This window comes from Cyanistes caeruleus, chromosome 22 (genome assembly GCF_971803275.1).
Source record: "Cyanistes caeruleus chromosome 22, bCyaCae1.hap1.1, whole genome shotgun sequence".
Classification (NCBI taxonomy): domain Eukaryota; kingdom Metazoa; phylum Chordata; class Aves; order Passeriformes; family Paridae; genus Cyanistes; species Cyanistes caeruleus.
The window spans coordinates 6,991,352-7,017,115 of NC_141722.1; the positions used below are offsets into that span (position 1 = coordinate 6,991,352).

At 54.7% G+C, this 25,764-nt stretch overlaps 1 protein-coding gene across 4 annotated transcripts in view; it reads left to right on the forward strand.

Annotated features, from left to right (window-relative positions):
• Positions 1-25,764, forward strand: part of NOC2L (NOC2 like nucleolar associated transcriptional repressor) — a 30,377-nt gene that overhangs the window by 3,496 nt on the left and 1,117 nt on the right. For all 4 annotated transcript variants that reach the window (XM_086860188.1, XM_086860189.1, XM_086860191.1 and 1 more), the window contains exons 7-18: positions 4-82; positions 1,601-1,711; positions 2,678-2,791; positions 3,809-3,997; positions 5,997-6,136; positions 8,791-8,902; positions 12,731-12,844; positions 13,030-13,131; positions 17,578-17,721; positions 20,582-20,695; positions 24,246-24,381; positions 25,539-25,682. In XM_086860188.1, coding sequence (XP_086716314.1) covers positions 4-82; positions 1,601-1,711; positions 2,678-2,791; positions 3,809-3,997; positions 5,997-6,136; positions 8,791-8,902; positions 12,731-12,844; positions 13,030-13,131; positions 17,578-17,721; positions 20,582-20,695; positions 24,246-24,381; positions 25,539-25,682 — 1,499 coding nt within the window. The remainder of the gene's footprint in view (positions 1-3; positions 83-1,600; positions 1,712-2,677; positions 2,792-3,808; positions 3,998-5,996; positions 6,137-8,790; positions 8,903-12,730; positions 12,845-13,029; positions 13,132-17,577; positions 17,722-20,581; positions 20,696-24,245; positions 24,382-25,538; positions 25,683-25,764) is intronic.

The following is a 25,764-nucleotide window of genomic DNA, read 5'->3' on the forward strand; positions in this document are numbered from 1 at the left end:
CAGAATGGTTCTCCCTTCCACCAGCCCCCTCTGGGGAAAGCTACGACTGGACATCAAAGTTTATCTTGGCTGTACCATAAAAGTAAGAAATAGCATCATTCTCTGTTTGTGGGGTCAGTCTGTGCCATGCTGGGCTCTTTAGGATATTTTGGAGTGAAGCAGATGGGATTTGCCCCTCTGAAATTTGTGTTCATTGTTTCCCTGTGTTGTTTTGCAATTGTTTGGTCCAATTAACAATTTGGAGGTTCAGAGGATGCTTGGGTCAGAATAGGTAAGGCAGTAAAGAAGGGTTGAATTAACATTCTGGCAGCTCTCTGTTTTAATTTGTCTGGAAGATTAATATTTAATAGGCTTTAAAGTAGTTTGCAGTCTGTATTCCTGCACTCTGCATCATTAATTCATTTTTTGGTGCTGTGATCTCTCCACTTGAGGTAAATACTGAGATGTTCTGTTGCTGATCTCATGTGTGGCATCTCTGACTATGACAATGTTCCATCCTCTCCATCCAAAATTTCTGGTGTTTCAGAGATAATTTGTGGATTATTTCTGAAGGAAACTCCTGCCCCCACTTAATTTTCTTTTTATTTTTTTTGAGACCGCTTCATCAGCATCCCCAAACTGGAACATTAAAATCAAACCAACACTGAAACACTGATTCTTCAGCAGCTGAGGGAAGGGATAGCAGGAGAGACAACCCAAGAGCTGTCCCTCAGCTGGGAGCTGGCACAATGACTTAGCAGAAAGAGCAATTTGATCAGGAGAGCTGGTTTTTTTTTTTTATTTTCCCTCAAGCTGTGGTGCCTCTCTCCAGCAGAGGATTGCAGACAAGGAAAAGCTGAGAATGCAGTGAGAGCACTCAGTCCCAGCCTTCAGCACAGTGGATTTTCTGGCACAATTTCTGAACAAAATCTTCTCCTTTTGGTGTGTGAGGGACTTGGCAAAGTCTGCTCGGTCCAGAAGCTTTGCAGAGCAAGGAGGAGGCAGATTGAATGTGGACAAAATGTCTGTGCTGGTTCCAGCAGCTGGGGCTGCACCAGGCAGAGCCTCTCTCAGGGACTCCTGGAGCTCACCTTGTCCTCAGACTGGAAACTGGGTTTGTTTCAATGAGCTGAGCTGAACAAGCTGCAAGCACCAAGATTTGCTTGTCAAAACCTTTCCTTGAGAGAGAGTTAACCCAAATACCCAAAGTATTCCAGCTTCCTACACAGAAATCCTGGAGAAGCCCAGTGTGCTATCAGCCAGCTCAGGTGCTGTTTCCTTGTGCAGACTGAGGGTGAATTTGGCCATTGGCAGTGAGGTGACATTTTGGTGTCCTGCACTGCAGATAAAATGCAGTGTCTACAAGGGAGGTGCTGTGTGATGAGCTCAGGGGCCATGAGCCATGCAGCTGCAGCAGCCTGAGCTCCCATTTTTGGGCTGAGGGACCTGCAGGGCAGCTGTTTAAGCTGCCCTGTGTCTGCCCCTGCCCTGATCCAGCTGTTGGGCTTTCTGTGAGCTCCTTCCTGACCGAGGAGTGTTTGGAAGCAGCAAAATGCAGCTGAGAAAGGGAGGGCTGATGAGCCCTGCTTGCAAACTGGGGGTGTTTTCTTCTCCTCCACAGCTGCTGTCATGCCTGACTGAGGCCTCAGTGGGTGCAGCAGTCCTGCAGCACGTGAATTCCACAGTTCCATATTACCTGTCCTTCCCAAAGCAGTGCCGGGCCCTCCTCAAGGTAAGGGGACGTGCTGGGAGGTGCCATTGGCATCTGAGAGGCTTTTTCCCCCCTTCAGCTGAGCCTTTTGTGGTATTTGGGCTGGATCCCCAGGCAGTTCAGTCCCTTGTAGTGTTTTGCTGTTGTTCCTGGAGAGCATTCCTGCCTCTCTCCAGGTGCCACGAGGTGATGCCAGGCTGAGGTGAGTGTGTGGGTGGCTCTGTTTGTAGCTGCTGCTCCCCAGGGAGGTGTTTTGGGAAGCTGCTTCCTGCTCCCAGATGGAGGAATTGCTGCCAGGCTCTGGGAATGTCTGTGCTGCCTCTCCACTCAGGGAGCTGGGGGTGGAATATTTCTGTGGCAGCTCAGTCACAACTGCTGAGCGTGAACAACAACACAGGAGCTGCCGGGGAGACACCCAGGGCAGCAGGGTGGCAGCTGAGTGCAAGCTGCAAGGCAGCTCTGGGAGGAGGCAGGGAAGCCTTTGATGCTGGAGATGACTGGAATCACGCAGGGCTGGGAGGCTGGCACACCTCACAGCTGAAGGGCTGCTGCAGGCTTTTCTGGGAAGGCATTTGCAGCCCTGCAGTGAGCCCTCTCCGCTCTGCACTGCATCGCTGCAGGGGAGCTGACTGGTGTTGGGGGCACCAGGTGCTTCCTGCCAGGGCCAGGTGAACCTGGGGGAGGTGGAGTCACTCAGGAGAGTTAAATGAGTATTTAACCACAGAAATAAAAGTTGTGTCTGTTTTAGAGGTGCTGGTTTTGGACAGGTTCCTTTATTGATCATGGAAACACCAGCCTTGGCTGTTGTGTGGTGTCCCAGTGAGAGTGTGAGGACAGAAGGGCTGCCAGTGACTGACTGACAGCACATTGTGTCACCTCTGTGTCACCTGCCTCCTGGCTGCCTTCTTGCTGGGAAGGAGCAAGGCCTGTCTGTGGAGCAAGGGGCTCTTTGTGCCTTCACTCACCTGTCTCTGTGTTTGATCCCAGCAAACCATCACTCTGTGGAGCACAGGGGAGGAGACAGTCCGAGTCCTGGCCTTCCTGGTGCTGAACAAGATCTGCAGGTACAAGAAGGAGGTTTACCTCAGCCCCCTGCTCAAGGTAAGCCAGGCTTTTATTGAGATCTGCGTCTTTTCTTCCTCATGTTATGTGCAAATACCTCAGAGCCTTGAGCTGCAGATGGGCCCCTGCTGCTGGAGGTGATGCTGGCAGCCTCCAGAAAACCAAACAGGGCAGAAATTCTGTCAGGTCAGGGTGATTCCTGCTTCCCACTGCTGCCCTTCCTGCTGGGGGCACAGAGACTGAGCAGGGGAGGTCTCTGGTGCCTGATGAGTATTCATCTCCCAGATTCCTGAGAGCTTTCCTGAATGCTGACATCCTCCTGAGCTGCTCTGACCTTTCAGCTGAGTTCCCCAAATGAATTTTCCTGCCTCAGTGGCACCTGAGCAGGAGAGCTGTGCCCAGCCATCCCCACATGTGCCTCAGACCCTCCTGCAGCCTTGTCCTCTTGCTGCTGAGCAGTGGTGGGGACATCTCCAAGCTGAACACACTCCTGTCTCCCCTGGAGAAGGAGCAGGCTGGGTTATTCCTTTCTGTCATTAAAGCAACATTTCAGCCCTGGTTTTATAAGTAAAACCTTACAAAAGGAAGGCCTTGTAAGACACAGTTCAGGCCTTACTACTCCAGCAAGCTAGCCTGGTAAGTTCCCATAAGAGTAAAATCCTGTAACAGTGAAAATCTGCTTATTCTGGTGAGAAAGAATTCTAAGACTGTAACTGTTAACAGCACCTATAAAAACTATCCTGAATCATTAAAAATGTGAACAATATCTAAAAAGAGATGCTTCCAAGCACATAACCACCTCTAGTGAGATACCCAGTCAAGGTAACAACTAGTTACCAACCAATTAGAATTAGGCACAATGGTTTTAGAAAACCCTATAAATTCGGGCTCTAATTAATAAAGACACCTTCTTTTGCTGCTTAAACAAATGTGTCTCATCCATCTCTAACTCAAGGGCACAATGACAGTTTGAACACACCTGGGAGGGGCAGAGGGGTCTGAGAATGCTTTTTGCTCTGTTTCTCATGGTGGTTTCTCATCCTCTTCCCCTCACAGCAAATGTACATTGCCTTTGTGAAGAACTCCAGGTTCACCTCTCCCAACGTGCTGCCCATGATCAACTTCATGCAGCGCACGCTGACGGAGCTGCTGGCCCTGGACACACACACCTCCTACCAGCACACCTTCATCTACATCCGCCAGCTGGCCATCCATCTGCGCAGCGCCATGACCCTCAGGAAGAAGGTGGGCACCCCTCCTTGGTGGGGAAGGAATTTTCTCCCCCTTCCTAGGAGGAAATGTGTGGAGAGGAGGAATTGCAGTGACCACTTTGGTGGTGTGGGAGCCGTTGTTGGGGCTCCAGGGAGCACCTGGGAGTTGTCTGTGCTAAAATCTCAGCCAGGAAGGAGAAGAAATGGAAGCTTTGGGGTGACCTGAAAGGAGTCTCGGAGTAAGGCTCTGTCCAGCTATTTCCGAGGGCCTGCAGTGGCAGGATGGAGGGGGATGGATTCACACTGACAGGAGGGTTAGATTGGATACCAGGAGAAAATTCTTCCTTCTGGGAGGGTGGGGAGCCCCTGGAATGGATTTCCCGGAGCAGCTGTGGCTGCCTCATCCCTGGAAGCGTCCAAGGCTGGGTTGGATGGAGCTCAGAGCAGCCTGGGGTGGAGGAAGCTGTCCTTGCCCATGGGGGATCTTTAAGGTCTCTTTGAACCCAAACCCTCCTGCAGGGTGGGAGTTGCTTTTCTCTCCCACTTGCAAGAGTTTGTGCTGCATTTTTCCACCTTGGATGCCCTTTTCCCACTCTGAGGCTGCTGTTTGCAGCCTCTGTTTCAAAACCTGCAGGTAAAGCAGCTTAGGAGCCACCCTGGGGTGTTGCACCTCCCCAGCAAAGCCCGTGCTGTTTAAGGGACTTAACTGAGCAAAGCAGCTTTGGGGAGCAGCCCTGGTTTCAGCCCCCTCCAGTCTGACCTGGGAAATCTGAGTCAGTTTGCTAATCCTGGATTTAGTCCTGTTTAGCAAAACAGACCCCCCAGATTAATTGTTCAGCTGCCCCCAAACAGGGCAGGGTTGGTGCCCAGCTAAATCTCCTGGCTGGTCAGACATGGGGATAAATAAGCAGAGATAAATGGAGTCTGGGCTGCAGATCCCCTAATTGGATTGCACTGGCTCCTTACACCCTCAGTTGTGGCCCAGACAGGGAGTAAATCCACTTGATTTCACAGCTGGGGAGGGACTTCACATGGGAATGGCACCGCCAAAATGTCCAAATGCAAGCACTAAGCCTGTTTAAATGGAGCAGGGGATGGTGGTGGAAGGTGATTACCAGAGCAGATTGCTCGTCTGTTCCTCAGGAGGAGTTGAGAAAAGCTTTCTGGTACATCTCAGTGACCTGGGGAGAGCTGGCAGAGCTCTGCCATGTCCAGCTGTGCCTTGGCTTAAGTCCCTGCTGCAAGGTTTGGCCCAGTGGCTGCAGTTAAAGGATTCTGTCCCTTCTCAGGACTTGTGCATCCTGCTTTTCCATGCAGAAGAGATGAGCTGGGCCTTGGAAGTCTGGAAAAATCCACAAGTGGGGGCTGAGGCACCTTGTGAGTGCAGGTTGCTGTGGTTTTGGGTAATACCTGCAGAGCTACAGAACTTTTGGGGAAGGGTTTCCTTCAGGGACTCTTGCTCCAGCTGGGCATTTATTCAGTCTGACACTAAGAGCTGCTGCAGCACCTGCCCAGAGTCTTGAAAACAGTGTCCTGGTGCAAGCCTTGGGCCACTCTTGGCCATGCTGCTGAGCCAGGCTGGCTCTGTCACTGCTGTCACCATGTCACTGCTGGCCTGGTGCAGTGCTGGTAGCCAGAGCTCTGCTCTGCTGCCTGCCACTTCTACCCTACAGCTACAAAAAGTGAAGCTGTCCTGGGTGATGTCCTTCCCAAAAGTGCTGAGCTGATCATTTGCTGCAGTGATCAGCTCAGGATTCCCTGTGCCTGCACATCCCAGTGCCTGCTGTGAGGCTGGAGCTTGTCCTTCTCATAACAGCCACGCCTGGGCACCAGCAGGCTGGTTTTATTCACTTGATTTCCTTCAGGCACTGACTGGTACCCAGTGAACTTGCTGCCCGGGGAATGGCAGCTCCAGTGTTGTTATTCCTCCCTGGGAACTGCAGTGTCCTGGATAAAACAAGGAAGCAGGGTGAGCACCTATCAAAGACCACATTTTCAAATTTCTGCCTATGTTTTTTCCCTCTTTCCTGCAGGAGAACTTCCAGTCAGTCTATAACTGGCAGTACATCCACTGCCTGTACTTCTGGTGTCGAGTTCTCAGCACCATCCACCCCAGTGAGGTCCTGGAGCCCCTGATCTACCCCTTGACACAGGTCATTATTGGCTGTATCAAGTGAGTAGAAGCCTTAATTCTTTTTGCTCTGCTTTGTGTTATTTTACAGCTATGTGATTTGGATTTAACCATGAATGGCCATCAAACCTGCTTTTAATTGAAATTTTTCCAGCCCAAGATGTGTGTGAGCAGCTGTTTAGGTGGTGACAGGGTTGTGGTGTGGGTTCTTCTTTCCTCTTTGTGTAAGAAAAGTCTCAGTCTGAATAACCTGAGCAGATTATCCTTGTAACTGCAAGGAAAATGATCTGCCTTGCTTCAGAAAATCCTCATCTGCAGCTCTGTAAATTCATTTAGAAGCTGCATTTTTGGTGCCTGTTTGTTTGGATTTGAAGAAGTGGGACACAGTTGTTATTTTCAGGATGTCTGCTGAGAATTCCCTCCTCCCATCAGTTTGTGTGAATGAAATGTTTGTGCTGTGAGGTGGCTGTTAACAACGAGCTTTGAGGGAATTTTGGGATCTCTGGTGATCTCCCAAATCCTGTTAGCTCTGTTAACCAGATTCTCAGCTTTAAAACCCAGGGCTGGAGCAACTCCCCAGCAGTGATGAAGATAAGCAGATTTAAACGATCAGATAAGAGGATGCAAACATCCCTCCTGCCTTCCCCACTGCTCCTGGGATGGATCCAGGCGGCTTCCTACCTGTCCTGCAGATAAATCAGGGATCTGGGGCCGAGGAGAGGGGAGTGGGGGGAGGCTCAGCAGGTTCTTCAGCAGCTTGGCATGAGCTGCAGGTACTGCCTGGCGAGGCTTTGGAGGTTTGGGAACCCCCACAGATGGGTTTGGGGTGACCTCACTGTGGCCTTCCAGGACCTAAAGGAGCTACAAGAGAGATGGAGAGAGGATTTCTGAAGGATGGAGGGACAGGACACACAGGGAATGACTTTAAACTGAGAGGGTGGCTTCAGATGAGATATCAGGAAAAATTCCTCCTCCTAAGGGTGGTGAGGTCCTGGAATAGATTTCCCAGAGAAGCTGTGGCTGTCCCATCCCTGGAGGTGTCCAAGGCCAAGTTGGCCAGGACCTGGAGCACCCCTGGGATAGTGGAAAGTGGCCCTGCCCATGGCACTGGATGAGCTTTAAGTCTTTTCCAGCCCAAACTATTCCATGATTCTGTGATTCCAGCACTGGGAAAACAGAAGCAGATCCCACCTGGATTCCTTCCCAAGCCAGGCTGGTGGCTGGGATGTCGAGGAGGCAGATTGGCAGGTGTGGGGATGCTGTGGCTTGGTGGGACAGGACACTGGTGACCTCTGCAATCCCTTTCTCCTGCTCCTGGTGTGCTGTGGGGTTTATCCCGAGGGATGGACGGGAGGAGAATCCCATTCCCTGCTGTCCCCTGTGCCGGGAGGTGGCGCCTGGCTCCAGCACAAGGACAGTGTCCCTGTGTCCCTGGGACCTGCTCCATCCTCCCTGGCCTGCTTTTAACCCCTGTGCTGGCCCCTCTGCTTGCTCATGGGTGTTTGCAGCAGCAGAAGCTCCTGTTCTGGTATCCCTCTTTCCATAAACTTTTCCTGGCCTTCCCTGCTCAGGTTTGTGCCCTGCTCCCAGTCTGAGCTGTGAAAATGCAGCTGTTCCCTGGTGTGTGTGGTTAAATGAGCATTTTTGGATCCTGTGCATTCCAGCCTCTCAGCAGGTGCAGGGAAGGAAGCAGGGCCAGCCTGGGTGACCTGGAGCAGAGGCTGAATTGCTGTGTCCCCTCTGGCCACCAGGGCTGTGACAGAATGGGCTGTGTCAAATCAGACGAGCCTTGAGGCTGTTCCCAACAGCCTGGAAAAGGGCAGGAGCCATTCCAAGTGATGGGAAGGCACTGGGGACCCTGCCCTGAGGGGGAAGGAGTCACTTTGGAGGGACTGGGAGTTGGAGCTCCCTGGGCAGAGCTGGTCCCAGCGGTGTTTGTCATTCCCTGTGCATCCAGCCCTGGGATGTGGAGCGGGCTGTGGCACAGCCACACACTCTGAAATGAATGGGTTTGGTTTACAGTAAATCCATACACTTAGCAGCTTTATTCCTTGATCAATTAATTCCTGAGAATGGCTTTCGTCATCTCCAGAGGTGCCAGAGCAGGCGTGCAAAGTAGATTTATTTCTGTAATGGGTCCAGTGATAATTATTTCACTATTTGGAAGGGGGATGCAGCTGATTTATGGTGCCTGGTCAAACATTTTGATTTTGTGGGCTCTCCTGGATTGCTCAGCAAGTCCTTTGGGGAGGGAGGGGTTCATTTATCAGCTTGGGTCTGTCATCTGTGAGCTGTAGTTTAAAAACATAACATTTTTAATGCTGGAGGCTTCTGTGACTTCAAGTGCAGGTCATTGAGTGAGGAGCTTTAGAATGGGACAGAAATGAGTTTTAGGGGTTGCTCTCCATTCTCTGCCTGCTCCTGTGGGAGGTGATTCTGCTCAGTAATTTTGACAGGCTCAACTTTTGTCTTAATTACCTTAATTATTTGAAATATGAGTGAAAGTCAGTCAAGGCTCTTCCCTCTCCTCCTCCTCTGGGAATTTTATTTCCAGCTATGGGATGGCTTCAGCATCCAGGTTGCTGTGCAGATTTCTTCAGCAGGGTAGGAAATGCTTTCCTGTGTCAGTGGAGGCTGCAGGTGCAGTTCCTCTATCAATTTGTTATCATTTATTTTTATTTCTTTTTCCTGCCCAGGCTGGTGCCAACATCTCGGTTCTACCCCCTGCGCATGCACTGCATCCGTGCCCTCACCCTGCTGTCCCAGAGCACCAGGACCTTCATCCCTGTGCTGCCCTTCATCCTGGAGGTGGGTTGGTCCCTGCTGGCCCCTTCTCCCTGCTAAAAACACTCACTGCACCCACCAGCAGCTCCCAGGGGTTCTCATTTTGCCCCCTAAAATCCCTGGAAAACAGCACCAGACTTGCTGAGAAAATAGGATTCAGCTTTTGTTGTCTGTGAGTTGTACCTGAGAGCAGCTGGGGACAGAGAGGCATCCCCAGGGGGTTGAACTGGAGCAGCTGGAGTAGGCAAAGGAGATGCCAGGGAAATTCCAGCTTCAGCTGGCTGCAGGAGTTGCCCAAGCTTGCTCCTGTGGTCATCTCCTGGTGAAGGCAGAGTTGTTTCTGACTCCAGACAACGAGAAATGGAAGAAAAACAAAACACTTCAAGAATTAAAAAAAAATATTTAGGAAGATATCTGTGAGAACTTGAGCTTGGTATAAGGCTGGACACTGAGGAGGAGGAATAAGGCTGGAATGAGGGCCTGACCCAGCCAGGCTCACTCCTAATCAAGCTCTCTTGAAGGCAGAGGCTTCTGTGGTGTGGGGTTGTTGTAAAGGTCCCTTGCAAACCACATCCTCAGCCTGTGGAATGTTTATAAACCTCCTGCTCCCTGGCCTGGGTGGCTTTGCCATTGCCCTGCTTCCTTCCTCTTGCTCCTCTTGTGTCTGAAACCCTGCCAGCCAGATTTCGGGATGGAGCATTTTCCCTCTGAGGTCGTGGCCCTTTTGCTTTTTAGTGCTGTGAGAGAGAAAACTCAGAGCCTTCCCCCCTCTTTGCATTCTGGCCCTGACACCTTGTCCCTAATCTGGCTGTCAGGCCCCAGCCAGGTGTCACTCTGCACCCTCATCTCCCTCAGGTGTTCCACTGATCACCCTGATCACCCTCCATTGATCACCCTGATCACCCTCCATTGATCACCCTGATCACCCTGATCACCTTCCACTGATCACCCTGATCACCTTCCATTGATCTCACTGATCCACTGATCATCCTCCATTGATCACCCTGATCACCCTCCTCTGATCACCCTGATCACCTTCTATTGATCACCCTGATCACCCTCCATTGATCCCACTGATCACCCTCCATTGATCCCACTGATCCACTGATCATCCTCCATTGATCACCCTGATCACCTTCCATTGATCACCCTGATCACCCTCCATTGATCACCCTGATCACCTTCCATTGAACTCACTGATCACCCTGATCACCCTCAGGGGTTCCCACTTGTGGAGGGCTCCCTCCCTGGAGATCTGTCCCCTAAGATAAGACAGAAGTACTTAGTCATGGTGACTGAGCTGTGGAGCCCTTCCTGCACTGGGACCCCATGTTATCCTCAGTTGCATCCTCAATTACTCACACCCCGTGTTATCTCCCTGTGAACTGTTGCTCATTTTACCCCATCTCAGACCATTGGTCCCTTTCCCAATTCTCCCCTTCCCTATAAAAGCCCTGTTTTTTGCCCAGTTCAGTGGATGTGGCCCTCCCTGGCTCCCTTTGCTGATGCCTCCCAATAAAGGACCCCATGAAACACCATACAGCACCCCCTCTCTTGACTACTGGGGTAACCCATGAGCGGAGCTGGGCTGATCTGAGCTATCACAGAGCCAAAATCCCTGCTAAAACAGCTGATCACGTGAAGCCTCAGACCGCTCCTGAGGGTTACCCCTGGCTGGAAGCTGCCCAAGGCTCCCTGGACAGCCATTCCTTCCAGGACCCCTGTCTGGGGTGGCAGAGCTGGGGGTCAGACAGACCCCTGGAACCAGCCATCAACACCCACTCAGCACCTTGACCACCCTCAGTGGTTACCCTGACCACCCTCAGCTGTTCCCACTCAGCACCTTGACCCCCCCCCCAGGTGTTCCTTGACCCCCTCAGGTGTTCCCACTCTGCCTTGTGTGTTCCAGGTGTGGGAGGTGACCTGCCCACGATGCTTGGGTGGCTGTGGTGGTGCCCAGCCAGTCCTTTAGCTCTAGACCTGACAGCCCTCAGGTTCACCAGTGATTTGTCTGTAGATGTCAATCCCACACTACACCTTGCCCTGAACCAGAACCCCTTTGAAGCCCCATACCCAAAGCATCCCGAAGGGTCTCAGTGGGGTGTTGGTACAAGCAGGGTGTGATCTGGGGCTGGAAAGGGGAATGAAGGATCCCAGGAAAGGATGTGCTCCATTTGATAGGAAGGGGGAAAACTGCTCTGTTCTAGCTGAATCCAGGAGCAGTGAAAGAGCAGCTGTGGAGTTTGTGACCCTGGTGTGGGCAGGTTTTGGAGAGGGCTCTGCAGGGTCTGGACAGTGGGTTCTGTGGAACTGCTGGTGAAGGAGTGACTGAAACTCTGCATTTCCCTCCTGCACCAAGCACGCTCAGCCCCGTGGCTGCTGCTCGTTCAGGGGACACAGATGGAGTGCCTGTGCATTCCCAGAGGCACAGGAATTCCCCAAATGCCATGGGAAGTGAGAGCTGGATGGGCTGATGCAGTGGGAGTGCTGTGGTGCCGAGCTGGTTTGCACTCTGGAGTGGGAACTGTGTATCCCAGCTCCCTTCCCGCTCCCCACGTGGAAACTGGGAGTGCCAAAAATCCCTCTCCTTCCTGCCTGTGCTGCCCTATCCTTCCCTCTGTCTGCCAGTGGTTATCCCTTCAGCCACATGGCTGGCTTGTGACGTTTTGTGGCCCTCTGGTCCCTCATTATCCCCTTCCCAGCCTGCCCCAAGGATTCCTAGACATCAGTCACGCTGTGCCTCAGCCTGGCTGTCAGCCCTCAGGATGGGAACCACACTTCCTCCCCTTCCCAGCTCCCTGCCACCTCCTTGGCGAGTTCCAGAGCCTCTGGCTGCACTTCCCTGCCTGCCTGGAGGCATGGGAGGATCCCAGGGAGCCCCCATGCCTTTAATGTGTCTGACCTGGGGGATCAATAGCTCTGTTTGGGCCCAAGAAATAACTGTGCATAACGAGGTTTATGGCATCGATTGCCCAGGCAAGGGCTCTTTGTTTGCACGAGCCCCCACACTCGTCCCTCCATTCCAAATAACCTGGATTGACAAATAAAATGTAAAGAATCAATAACAGTCTCCTGCTTCTGTGGCCTGGGGGCACTGCTGTGACCTGAGCAGCCTCTCCCTCCTGCTCCACTCAGCCTCCCCTGTGCTGCATCCCCACCGTGCTGGGCTGCTGATGGATGTGCTGCTGCTGCACACAGGGAAGAGAAATGATTTCCTGCTCAGGAGGGCAACCTCAAAATGTTTGGGCACAGGGAAAGAGGAGCTGGGGCTGCTCCAGTGAGCAGGACATGCTCCTCACCCCTCTCTGGGTGCCATCAGATGTGCAGATGTCATCAATTGGTGGCTTTTTTGTTGTTTAAATGAGATTGAAGCCTTTTGATTGCCACTGGGATCCTCTGGTGGGGAATCTCTGGGAATCTGCCTCATACCCAGTGGTTTGAGCAGTTATTTCAGTGGCAATAGTGAATTTGGTGTAAGCATCACTTAGCCTTGCTTTGGAACTCATCTCACCTTCAGGGACAGCTCCAAAGTCCACTCAACCTTCAAGGTACAGCCTCTGACCATGAGAAAGGTGGGGCTGAGGAACAAACCTCAGTTTCTTGTGTTCTTGCTTGTGTTGGTCTCCTCTTCACACCACAGCACCTGTCCCAGCCAGGTCTCCACAGCTTCAGGTCTGCTTGGTCCCTGTTCCTGGCTGGGATATTTAGGAAAGCTGTGGGGCAGTGATGAGGATTTGGGGTTTCTGGATTGCCTTCTTGGCTCTGTCACCACCTGCATGCTCTTGGCTGAGTTGTTTGGTGGTTGCTTTGTGCTGTGATCACCTTTACACTCTTTCCTTTTTTCTCTTCCAGGTTTTCCAACAAGTGGATTTCAACAAGAAGCCAGGACGGATGAGTTCCAAGCCCATCAACTTTGCTGTGATCCTGAAGCTCTCCAATGCCAACCTGCAGGAAAAGGCCTTCAGGGTAGGTGGGAGCTCGGCCTCCAGCAGTGCCTGGTTCCCTGTGACAAGGAATGTGCTCCGTGTCCCTGTCCCCAAAGGCTGGAGACGCCGTTCCCAGGCTGGGCAATCCCCAGGGTTTAGGTGCTGTAAGAAATCTGCAGGGTTTGGGTCATACCCAGTCTCTTGATTTGTGTTTCCTCTGTTCAGGATGGACTCATTGACCAGCTCTATGACCTGATGCTGGAATATCTCCATGGCCAAGCCCACAGCATTGGCTTCCCAGAGCTGGTTCTCCCCACTGTCATCCAGGTAAGGGGACAGACACTGCTGGTGGTGCCATGAATGTGCACTCAGCAGGATAAAGTCATTTAAGCTAACAGTGAACTCAGGATGGTCCTCAAAATGAGCAGAGAGCCATTTACCTTTGCTTCATTTTAATTTTTATTTGTGTTTTGGGGAGTTGTTGGAGAGAAGCAGAGGCATCACATCTAATTAGGCTGGAGGCAGGGGAAAGTGGCTCTGGAGTTTGCTATCTGTTGGGAGCCAAAGTGGAGCAGAAGCTGCAGAAGTGCTGTAGGATGGGGTTGGGATGATGAACTCAGGGGAGTTCTTGGGGATTCAGAGCTGTCCCAGTTGCTGGGGGGTCTTGGAGCAGAACCTGTGCTCTGAGCCCAGCTTTTTTTTCCTTGTCCTCAGCCTCCCCGAGGTGCTCTCCACAAGATGGCAATCTTCCCTCCCAGTCTTCCCTCTCAATCTTCCCTCCCAGGCTTCCCTTCCCCAGTTTTCCCTTCCTCAATCTTCCTTTCCCCAATCTTGCCTTCCAATCTTTCCTCCCCACTGTTCCCTCCCTTCTCAGGCTCCCTCACCTGGAGCTGCAGGCAGCACTGCTCGCTGGGAAAGTGTTGGAATGTGTTCCTACATTCCCAGCCCTCTGGTTTTAACTCAGGAGTGGCTGCTGTCACATCCCCCATGGGGACACGAACCTCTGCTTGTCCTGGTGTATGCCACGAGCCCCTGCACACCTTGGGATGCCTCTGGCTGCTGGGGCAACAGGGGCTGTGCCCCCCAGGCAGTTTGGGGTGCCCCTGGCTGCTGGGGGAGCAGGAGCTGTGCTCCCCAGGCAGTTTGGGGTGTTCCCCAGGCAGTTTGGGGTGCTCCCCAGGCAGTTTGGGGTGCTCCTGGCTGCTGGGGGAGCACTGGCTGTGCCCCACAGGCAGTTTGGGGTGCTCCCCAGGCAGTTTGGGGTGCTCCTGGCTGCTGGGGGAGCACTGGCTGTGCCCCACAGGCAGTTTGGGGTGTTCCCCAGGCAGTTTGGGGTGCCCCTGGCTGCTGGGGGAGCACTGGCTGTGCCCCACAGGCAGTTTGGGGTGTTCCCCAGGCAGTTTGGGGTGTTCCCCAGGCAGTTTGGGGTGTTCCCCAGGCAGTTTGGGGTGCTCCCCAGGCTGTTTGGGGTGCCCCTGGCTGCTGGGGGAGCACTGGCTGTGCCCCACAGGCAGTTTGGGAAGCAGAGCTCTGTGTCCCTGCCAGGGGCTGGCATCTGCCAGGCCCGGGGCTCTTGGCCGTGTCCCCCAGGCTGGCACAGGGGCTGCCTTGGCTGGTGGGAGCTGCCAGCCCTGTGTGTGTGCCTGTCCCCGCTCCCCCGGCAGCACAGCGAGCCCGTGCTCTCAGCCAGCAGCTGGCAGAGCCGATGTTTGGCTGGAATGAGGAGCTGCTGACGGCCCCGTGCCTTCCAAACACAGCCTGGAATTCTGCAGAGGATTGATGCTCTCGGATTCCTGCCTGGCTGCCGCTGCCCGCAGCCTCGTGGCGTCTGCCGGGCTGGGCTTGGCTTCCCAAAATCTCCGCGCCTTCGGGAAGGCGTGTGGGGAGAGGCTTTTCTCCTGGAGCACTTCCAGCCGACTGTGGAGCTCCATCTGTCCCGAGCCTCCCTCCCTGGTGAGCTCACGCCTCTCGCAGCGCCGTGGCAGGGCTGTTCCAGCTGGCAGGGGCTGTGGCCCTCCTCCTCCTCCTCCTCCTCCTCCTCCTCCTCCTGCCGCTCTGGTCAGCGGCTCCGGGGGAAGCTGGGCTGAGCTTTCCAGCCGCAGCTTCCCAAGTTCTCTGCCTGGAAGGCAGGAAGCACCCGGCAGATGAAAGGAGAGCCAGTGGGGATGGGAGCCACTTCAAAGCTGCTGCTGCTGCTCCAGGGCTGACCCCGTGCTGGTCACTGCCTGCAGGGGCTGGGAGGGAAGAGCCCCTTCCCTCTCCAGATCCCTGGCAGGCAGCACGCAGCAGCAGTGGGAGCTTGCAGGGGAAGAGCTGGCGCTGAGGCAGGAGCTGGCAGCAGCCAGGCTTGGCTTGCAGCGAGCCAGAAGGGCAGGAGGTGTTGCCTTGCACTCCTGCTGCTGCTCCCTCTGTCCCCAGTGAAATATTCCCTGTTGAGTGGGGCACTGGGCAGGGTTTGGCTTCCCTGCCTCACTTCCAGTAAGAGGAGCTGGGGTTTTGCTCTGTGGTCTCTGCTGGGAGAAAGCTTTGGTGTTGCAGGCTGGCAGTGGGACAGAATCAACCCCAGTAATGACAGGGCTGGGATGGGAAGCCTTAATGCCATATCCACACACGCACACACACACACTGGTGTTCTGATGGCTTTTATCCTGCAAAGATCCAATTGTTCCATTTGGCAGAGTAGGGAAAAGCACACACAGACCCTTTTTTCCCCCCCCTCTCTGTTCTTTATCCTCTTTTACCTCCCTGGTTGTGTCCCTGCCTCTCCACACAGGACTGAGATCTCATTAGGTTTCGTTAATACCTGTGGCAGATAGGGGTGGGATGTGAGGGGAGCAGGGGCTGTGTGAGGGAACACAGCTCCAAACTGCACTGACAGAGCCCAGGATTTTGCAGGATTTCTGGTGACACTTGTGCAAGGGAAGAAAAATGATAATGTATGTGGCAGCGGATGGAATGGATCTGGGGCTGCAGCTGGGGGATCAAGTGAGATAAATCGAATGACAAATGCATCTCTCAGTGGAGATAAATATGCAGCACCTATAAAAAATAAATATTTTAGGAAGGGGGGGTGAGGGCAGGACAGGCTTCAGCAGCAGCAGAATTGTTGTGCTGACGGTTTCTTTGTGCTTTGGGGGAAGCAGGGAAGGTCAGGGTGTGAATTGCCATTTTTCTGAGCTGGTGCTGGGATGGCAGCTGGGCTGGCTGCAGGGAGGGGGACAGGCCCTGCTGCTCCTGAGCAGGGACATCCTGCAGCAAGCACCCCTCAGAGAGCAGTGTCCTGCAGGGAGGGGCTGGCTGCCACTGCCACCTCCTGATGAACAGCAACACCTCCCCAGGTGGCATCTACAGGGGGGAAACATCTCTGTCCTTCCCCCAGCTCTGTCTTCCGAGGCAGAACCTTGGGAGCCATGGGTGGAGGAGGCAGTAATGGATTTGCTGCCTGGAAACCCTTTATCTCCCTCCTGATAGCATCTCCTGGTCCCACTGAGAGGAAGGTTCCATCGTGGTTAACCATTTTCTCCTGCCTTATTGGGTCTCTTCCTCTAAATCAAATGTCTGTGCAGTGTTTGTGTGTTTATTTATGGCTCCAGCAGAGAGCTTGGCCTGCAGGATTCAGACAGCACTCCTGGAGCTGGGGAGAGCTGTTAGCAGGCAGGGGACTCACTGGAATTCAAGCCTGGACACCCCCACCTTTCTCTCTGTCACCAAGAGTTTGCTTCAGTTCTTGGTTTGTGGGTGCCACAGCAGCGTGGTGCTGCTGCAGAGTGACATTTTGTCATTTCTGGTGTGGATTTGAGCCCTGGGAAGGTTGGGGGTGCCAGCTGGGGTTGGGTTTGAGCTCTGGGAAAGTCAGGGGTGCCAGCTGGGGTTGGGTTTGAGCCCTGGGAAGGTTGGGGGTGCCAGCTGGGGTTGGGTTTGAGCTCTGGGAAAGTCAGGGGTGCCAGCTGGGGTTGGGTTTGAGCCCTGGGAAGGTTGGGGGTGCCAGCTGGTGTTGGGTTTGAGCCCTGGGAAGGTCGGGGGTGCCAGCTGGGGTTGGGTTTGAGCTCTGGGAAGGTCAGGGGTGCCAGCTGGGGTTGGGTTTGAGGCCTGGGAAGGTTGGGGGTGCCAGCTGGGGTTGAGTTGGTGGGGTCAGACCTGGAGCAAACCTCACCCTGCTGGCTTCATCCCGACCCTGGAGCAGCACCAGGTTTTCCCACTGAACCAAAGCCCATCACTCCCAGTTCACAGACACCTCCACAACAGTTTCAAGTCTCTTCTCAAACCCTGCCTTCGGTCCCAGCCATCATTCCCACCCACAAGCCCTGTGTGGGATATTCCCATCCCAATCTCAGTCAATATTCCACAGCCAACCCCCAGACACCTTCCCTCACTCCAGGGCTCGTGTGGTTCTGGCCTTGGAGCATCCTCATGTGCCCACTGTTATTCCTGCTCTTGCTGCAGGTCCCGTGCTCCTTCTGGTGTGGCTGAGCCAAGGCACAGCAGTTGTAGCTGCCCTGGCTGCAGGAGCACAGAGCCTCTCCTCCACTGACCCATCTTCTCCAGAGCAAAGCAGTGCTCAAGAGCTGCTCTGGGGCAAACTGCAGCTCTTTGCATCCTCCCAGGCCAGGGAGCAGCACCCCAGGCCTGAGTGTGGTGATAAATCCCACGGGAGTGTGGGATGAGTTCAAGGTGCTCTCGGTCTCTGAGGGTGGGAGATGTTTCTGCACCGATGGGATGTTTATGGCAGCCATCACAGTGCTTTCATTCTTCCTCTCCTTTTCCTCCTCCCAGCTGAAATCCTTCCTGAAGGAGTGCAAGGTTGCCAACTACTGCAAGCCCATCCGGCAGCTGCTGGAGAAGGTGCAGGAGAACTCAGCCCACATCTGCAGCAGGAGGCAGCGAGCGGCCTTCGGCGTGGCCAGCACCGCGGCCGTGGTGAGCCTGGGGCCACAGCCTGGGGCCACAGCCTGGGGCCACAGCCTGGGGCCACAGCCTGGGGCCACAGCCTGGGGACACAGCCTGGGGACACAGCCTGGGGACACAGCCTGGGGACACAGCCTGGGGCTCCTCTGGGGACACAGCCTGGGGACACAGCCACAGCCTGGGGACACAGCCTGGGGACACAGCCTGGGGACACAGCCACAGCCTGGGGCTCCTCTGGGGACACAGCCTGGGGACACAGCCACAGCCTGGGGACACAGCCTGGGGACACAGCCTGGGGACACAGCCACAGCCTGGGGCTCCTCTGGGGACACAGCCTGGGGACACAGCCTGGGGACACAGCCACAGCCTGGGGCTCCTCTGGGGACACAGCCTGGGGACGCAGCCTGGGGACACAACCACAGCCTGGGGCTCCTCTGGGGACACAGCCTGGGGACACAGCCACAGCCTGGGGCTCCTCTGGGGCCACAGCCTGGGGCCACAGCCACAGCCTGGGGACACAGCCTGGGGACACAGCCTGGGGACACAGCCACAGCCTGGGGCTCCTCTGGGGCCACAGCCTGGGGCCACAGCCACAGCCTGGGGACACAGCCTGGGGACACAGCCTGGGGACACAGCCACAGCCTGGGGCTCCTCGGGCCACAGCCTGGGGACACAGCCACAGCCTGGGGCTCCTCTGGGGACACAGCCTGGGGCTGCCCTGGGACTCCCCTGGGGACACAGGGACACCCTGGGGACACAGGGACACCCTGGGGACACAGGGACATCCTGGGGCTCCCCTGGCCTGCCTGGGAGCACAGGCAGGGAGAGGAGGAGCTGCTGGAAGGGGGCTGTGTGAGGTGGGGCTGAAGCTTGGTGGAAAGCAGCCCCTACACTGCATCCTCCTGTTGTTTGGGATGCACACACGTGTATGGCAGGGCCTGGCCTTTGCTGGGAAGTGGCTTCCATCATCCCATTCCTGTAGTGCCAGTTTGTGCCTGAAGGGATTTTGGGGATTCTGCAAGCCTGGGAGCAGGTGAGCTGTGTGTGAGCCCTCTCTCTGAGAGGGATCCAGCACTTCCCTGCCTGCTGGAAATGTGTCTGCAAGGTGATTGATGGCTCAGAGCAGTCTCTGTGGCCACAGGGGTTTTGGAAAGGCTGGATTTGTGCATCCCTGGATGCTCCACCCGTTAGCAGCGAGCTGAGGCTGGAGCAGCAGCGCAGAGTTTGTCTCCAGAGCGAGGGCAGGGACCAGAGAGGGAGCTGGTGAACCCCTGGCACCTCTGCCAGGGCACAGCAGAGCTATTCTGGGAGCAGGGCTTGGTGGCACTGGCTTGGCAGTGCCTCAGCAGCCTCTGGGGCTGGAACTGCTGCTTGCTCCCTGTCTGCAGCGAGGCACTTGGGTGCTCTGGGGGGATTGCTGGGCTGGGATCTTTGTGGGCACTGCTGTGACCACCCACCCACTGCAGGGGCAGAGAGCCCAACCTCCTGGGCTCTCCCTGAGGCAGAGGAGCTGGGGAGGCTCTGGAGCTGAGTAAAACAGGGTTTTCATCAAGCCTGCCACTGTCTGCTCTTCCCAGCAGCTTTGGCTGCAGGTCCTGGGGTGGGAACCTGAGGATTATTTTAACTTCTTGCTGCCTGGGTGTCTGGCTGAGCAGCTGCAATCAGGGGAGCTCCTTCCTTTTGGGGCTCAGCTCCCCTGGAGCACCTGGGTTGAGAACTGCTGCTTTGTTGTGGGGTCTTGCGAAGCTTCCTGGGCTCTGTGGTGATCCAGGGAACAGGTACCGTTCTGGGAGGGAGTCTGTAGCTAAAGGGATGTTGTCAGGTGAGGAATTAGTTTTAATCTTACATCCCACCACCCCTTTTCAGCACTTGGATGCCAAATGATTGAAGGGTAGAAGGGTTTGTAACCATCTCATTTGCTTCCTACCATTTATGGGCTCCTGACTGCCCTGCCTGGGCAGCAGAAATGGGCTCTGCACTTGCTCACACTCTGCTCTGCCCAGGCTGGGCCCAGTCCAGGACCCTGCAGGAGAATGTTTGGTTCAAAAATAAACACTTGGCTGTAGGACAGGGGGAAGGCACTCACACAGCTCTGGGTGGTACTCAGGGCTTGGAAATGCTCGTGGGAGCTGTGCCTGAATTGACAGCAAGGGCTGAGCAGGTGATGAGAGGTGTCCATTGAAGGAGCAGGAGGCAGATTTTCTGGGATAGATCCTCTGCTCTGTCCCTGTCTTGTTCCTGGCTGTGGGTTTCATTTGAAGGCATTTTTCTCCATGACAGCATCATCTGCCTTGCCCTCTGTGCTGTCTCCTCCCTGCAGCTGGAGAGAGGGGAGTGTTCAGGGCCAGGACAGGAAGAGTGGGTCTCAGAGGGCACTGAGCTCATTCTGGGAGAGCCTCTTGTGAGTTCCCAGCAGCTCTGGGACTCACACCTCTTCCAGCAGGTAGAAATTGGAATCTGGCAACTCCCATTTCAGGCCACCATGCAGAGATAATTTGGGGATCTGCCATAAGCTGAAGCATCCTCTAAACCCCCAGAGATTCTCCTTTGTGGGGTCTTTGTGCTGCCTCTCGGTGCCTTTGGCATCACAGGATTGCGTTTTCCAGTTTTCCACTTCAGCTTTTGGCTGCCCAGGCTTTGCTTGGCCTGCCTGAGGAGAGTTCTCAGTCCCACCACTCCTGACTCAGCAGCTGCTTAAATAACTGAGGCTAAATTCATTCAGTCCTCTTGTCTCTGAGTTGTGGTTGCCAATTTCTGCCCAGGAGCTGGGAAAATGTGGTTTGGGAAAGGGTCTTCACCTTGTGCCCTTGACTCCCTGTGTTTTTTGGAAAACTGCCTGGAAAACCTTTAAATTTGTACCCTTTCTCCACAGGAACAGTGGGAGAAGCAGGTGAAGGAGGAGGGAACGCCCCTGACTAAATATTACACTCAGTGGAAGAAGCTGAGAGAGAAGGAGATCCAGCTGGAAATCAGTGGCAAGGAAAGAGTGAGTACCAAACCCTGAATGTGAGCCATGGGGAGACCAAAGCCACGTCCTGGTGACACCCAGGGACTTTCTGTCTGGCCATGAATGCCCAGCTGTCATTTCCCACATCTCCTGGCCCAGGGAATGCTCAGTGCTAGTGCAGTGGCCTGGCCAGGCTCCTGGAGGAGGGCTGGCTCCTGGGACATCACAGAGCTCAGGAGCAGGCTGGGATGAGGGGCTGGAGCACCCCAGGGCAGCCCTGCGGGGACAGAAAGCACAGGGAGGGCAAAAAGCACCTGTGAAGTGCAGGGGATGGGGACAGGGACAGCCAGGGGATGGGGACAGGGACAGCCAGGGGATGGGGACAGGGACAGCCTGGGGAGGGGGACAGCCAGGGGATGGGGACAGCCAGGGGATGGGGACAGGGGACAGCACAGAGTGGGGCCAAGTTCCTGCCCCAGACTGGCCCTGCTGCTCTGATGAGACACTGCCCTGCTGCTGGAGCAGCTCTCTGCACAGAGAGGTGGATTTGGGGTTGCTGTCAGTCAGTTCAGAGAGGCAGATTTGGGGTTTGCTCAGGTGAGAGGCAGATTTGGGGTTTGCTGTCAGTCAGTTCAGAGAGGCAGATTTGGGATTTGCTCTGATGAGAGGCAGATTTGGGGTTTGCTCTGGTGAGAGGCAGATTTGGGATTGCTGTCAGTTCAGAGAGGCAGATTTGGGGTTTGCTGTCAGTTCAGAGAGGCAGATTTGGGGTTTGCTCAGGTGAGAGGCAGATTTGGGGTTGCTGTCAGTTCAGACAGGCAGATTTGGGGTTTGCTCAGGTGAGAGGCAGATTTGGGGTTTGCTCTGGTGAGAGGCAGATTTGGGGTTTGCTGTCAGTTCAGAGAGGCAGATTTGGGGTTGCTGTCAGTTCAGACAGGCAGATTTGGGGTTTGCTCAGGTGAGAGGCAGATTTGGGGTTTGCTGTCAGTCAGTTCAGAGAGGCAGATTTGGGATTTGCTCTGATGAGAGGCAGATTTGGGGTTTGCTCTGGTGAGAGGCAGATTTGGGATTGCTGTCAGTTCAGAGAGGCAGATTTGGGGTTTGCTGTCAGTTCAGAGAGGCAGATTTGGGGTTTGCTCAGGTGAGAGGCAGATTTGGGGTTGCTGTCAGTTCAGACAGGCAGATTTGGGGTTTGCTCAGGTGAGAGGCAGATTTGGGGTTTGCTCTGGTGAGAGGCAGATTTGGGGTTTGCTGTCAGTTCAGAGAGGCAGATTTGGGGTTTGCTGTCAGTTCAGAGAGGCAGATTTGGGGTTTGCTCTGATGAGAGGCAGATTTGGGGTTTGCTCTGGTGAGAGGCAGATTTGGGGTTGCTGTCAGTTCAGAGAGGCAGATTTGGGGTTGCTGTCAGTTCAGAGAGGCAGATTTGGGGTTTGCTGTCAGTTCAGAGAGGCAGATTTGGGGTTTGCTGTCAGTTCAGAGAGGCAGATTTGGGGTTTGCTGTCAGTCAGTTCAGAGAGGCAGATTTGGGGTTTGCTCTCCAAGAGGCTGCCTAGCAGCTCTGCTGGTGAATGGAGCTGTTGTGTGGCTCGGTGGGGACTGGTGGCTTAATGATGCAGCTTTGTGAGCCCCAGCAGGAGAGGGAACACCATGAGGCCCATTAGGGCTGGGAAAATCCATGTCCCATTAGCAGCCATTGGGGGGAAAAAAGGTAATAACAGGGAAAAAAAAGAAACCCAGCCTGGCTGGGAGCTGCCTTACACAACAGCTCTGACCCTTTCTGCCCATTCCATTTGCTTTTCCCAGTGGTTTTTAATGGGATGGGGACTAAGCAGCTTGGTGAGACTCAGCAGATAGGAACCCTCTAGCTGGGGATTAAAAGGCTGGCCCCCAAATTAGCTAATTAGTGCTTGTGTGTGATGAACACAGGGGCTGGGAGCTGTGTCAGTGCAAATCTCAGTCCTTTGGGATCACTCCACAGCTACTTTGGGGTTTGAGTGCCCTTCCTGCGGCTCCTGTGGGGTTTCGTAAGGGTGGAGGTGGCACAGTTCATCCAGCACCAGGTCCTGTTGGATGTGCCCAGGTTGTGCTGGTGTCACCCAGAGCTGCCCTTGGAAATGGGGACTGTTCCTGGGCACTGTGGGAATGCAGAATCCCAGCCCAGACAAGGAGCCTGCCTTGTCTGATTTAAATCAGAAATTATGGGAATTACAGAAAATGCTCTCAACCCTCTGATCACCCCCAGGCTGTGGCTGCCCCATCCCTGCAAGTGTCCAAGGCCAGGCTGGATGAGGTTCTGAGCAGTGGAAGGGTCCCTGCCCATGGAACTGGAGGAGATTTAGGGTCCTTTCCTCCCCAGACCAGTCTGGGCTCCTGAGCAGCCTGGGATAGGTGCCAGCCGTGGGGTCAGCTGAGGGCAGCAGCTTGGTAGTGTCTCTGATCACTGCTCTGCTGCATTCTGCTTCCCAAATCTCTTCCCTGGCATCTCTGGGCTGTTTTTAAAGGCAGCCCTGTGCTGCTCCCTTCACACCCCTTCCCAGCAGGGCTGGGGGAGCCTCTCCCTGGCAGAGCAGGAGGGAAGGTGAGGATTGCAAATGGTGGTGGGTGATTTGCTCCCCTCTGCCCATCCCGGTACTGCAGGTGATTGCGGGGAAGTGCTCAGCTCCAGGATCAGAATGGCCCAGCTGGGGACCATAACCTGGAACAGGCCGGGAGAAATTGCTGGAATTGGCTGTGAGAGCAAACGCCCAGCTCCATGTCCCTGCCCCTCAGCCCCATCCTGCCTCTCGTCTCTGCTTTTCCACACAGCCTCCTCCTGGCTGGGGCTCCCGAGGGGAGGGTGTCTGTGCTCAGACAGGAGGGCGTTTAGGGCTGCTCTGAGGGGTGGCAGGGAGAGAAATGAGCAAGCCCTAATGTGTGCTAATGCCTGAGCGCTTCCCAGGAGGGGTGAGCAGCCAGGCAGGGCAGGGGCAGCTGATGCTCAGAGAGCACTTGGGATTTCATTTGCATTCTGATTATCTTTGCCCTGCTGGCCTGAGCCCTTGCAAGTAAATCCTCCCCCTAATCCCCCTCCGGAGAGGTGTAAAGAGCACTGAGGTGGTGTCAATTGAGAGGACTTAATGGCATTGATATTGGCTGCCTGCTCCGGGGGCTCTTGGCCCATTGATCTCCATCAGGGCAGGGGATGCAGACAGACCTTGAGCATCCTCAGCTCCTGAAATCCTGAAATCTGCACCCAAAGCCGGGAGTGGCTCGGGACCGGCTGCCCCAGAGATGCCCAGCACAGGCTGGCCTGCATGGCTGTCACTGCAGAGCTCCCTCAGCCAGCCTCTCACGGATACCCTGCATCTTTATCCCTGCACTGGATGTTCCATTAGCTAAAGTAGTTTATTAGGGGAAGATCAATGCAGCAGCAGAGCTCTGCGTGTCTCACACCCCTGGGACCCCCTCACAAATCTGTGGCTGGCAGCAGACAGACCCAGCTGCTCTGGGCAGGCTGGGAAAAGCCAAGTTCCTGCCTTTAAACACAGCCTTTGACATTTAAAAGCACAAATAAGGGCTGTTCTTACTGTTGGGTTTGTTTTCTTTCCAGCTTGAAGACTTGAACTTCCCAGAAATCAAGCGCAGAAAGCAGGATGAGAGAAAGGAGGAGGATAAGAAGGAATTCAAGGATCTCTTCGAGCTGGACAGTGACTCTGAGGAGGAGAATGGTGGATTCTCTGTGAAAGGTACAGGGCTGGGGCTGGGCTTTTCCTGGTCCACAATCCCATTTTCCTGGTCCACAATCCCATTTTCCTTATCCTCAATCCCATTTGTCCTTGCCCACAGCTCCATGTGCTGAGGGTCAGTTTGGCCCTGTCCTAAGGGGGTTTCATGCTGGCCATGTTGGGTTCAAGATTCCCTGATAAGGAGGGAGAGCAGAGGATGAAGTGGCACTGAAGGTGTTTGGGATGCTTTTATCCTGCTCTTTTTAAAGCCTCAGCCGTGTGTTTCTTTCCCTGGGCATGCCCCACACTCTGCTCCCCTTGGCTCTCCTTGTGTCTGAGCCCAGATCCAGGGGCTGCTTGGCTGCAGAGCCCTGTGCAGGTTCTGGGCCTGGCAGGGGCTGTCACCAGCACAGGGATCTTTGGTCCTGTCCTTGCTGCACTTCTGGTTTATTTATTTCACCCCACCTGAGCTTCCAAGCGTTCCCAACAAGCCAAGAAATCCTGGAGAGCAGGGGGTGATGCCACCTGGGCTGTGACCACGAGAGGGCCACAGTAAATTGTGCAACCTGCCTGGGAAGCTCACCACAGAGTTTGGGATAAATCTGGGCATTCCTTCTGTGATTTGGAATGTTTGGGATGTCCCAGGTGTGTGCAGCAGGAAGGGAAGGGAATCTGCAGTCCCTTCTTGGTGCTGTGGATCCAAGGGGGATTTCTGCTCCTGCTGCAGGAATTTCAGCAGGATCACACCCCCAGAATCCTCCCAGGGCAGCAGGAATGGTGCTGGATGCAGGGAATTCCATCACATCAGGATGAACTTTCCCCTGGAATGGGAAATGTTTGTCAGGCAGGAAAGAGTCCCTGGCTGGGGTCTCTGCAAGAGCTGAAGAGGGGAGAGAATCCAGTTTGGGAATCTCTGAGCAGGAAAGAACCAGGAGCTGGGGAGGAACCTGCACTCCTGTGTCTTCCAGCTGGGTTTCTGGCCAAAAGGGAAAGCTGGGAGTTAGGAGTGGCTCAGGAAGATGTGCTGGGCCTCTGGAGCAAAGGGGGGTGGTGTTTGAGGGGGATGTTTGTGAGAAATGTGGAGGAATCTCCCTGTGAGTGTGCCTGGCACTCCTGAGCTCTGTGCCCTCCCGTGTGCTGCTGTTCGTGTTCCACTCACTCCCTGAAAACCCCTCCAGGGAAGGGCAGAGCCAGGCAGGCCTCAGATGACAGCTCAGAAGCCAGCAACAAGGAGTTTGGGGAGGAGGACGATGATGAAGAAGGAAATTACGAAGTGGAGGAAGAAGAGGAGGAAGAACTGGAAGAAGACAGCGAGTCAGAGGGTGAGTGGGGAATTCCTGACAGCACCCGGGGCCTTTTTGTCTTGTGAGGATGCCAGGAGGGGCTGCACACAGCCTGGAGGGG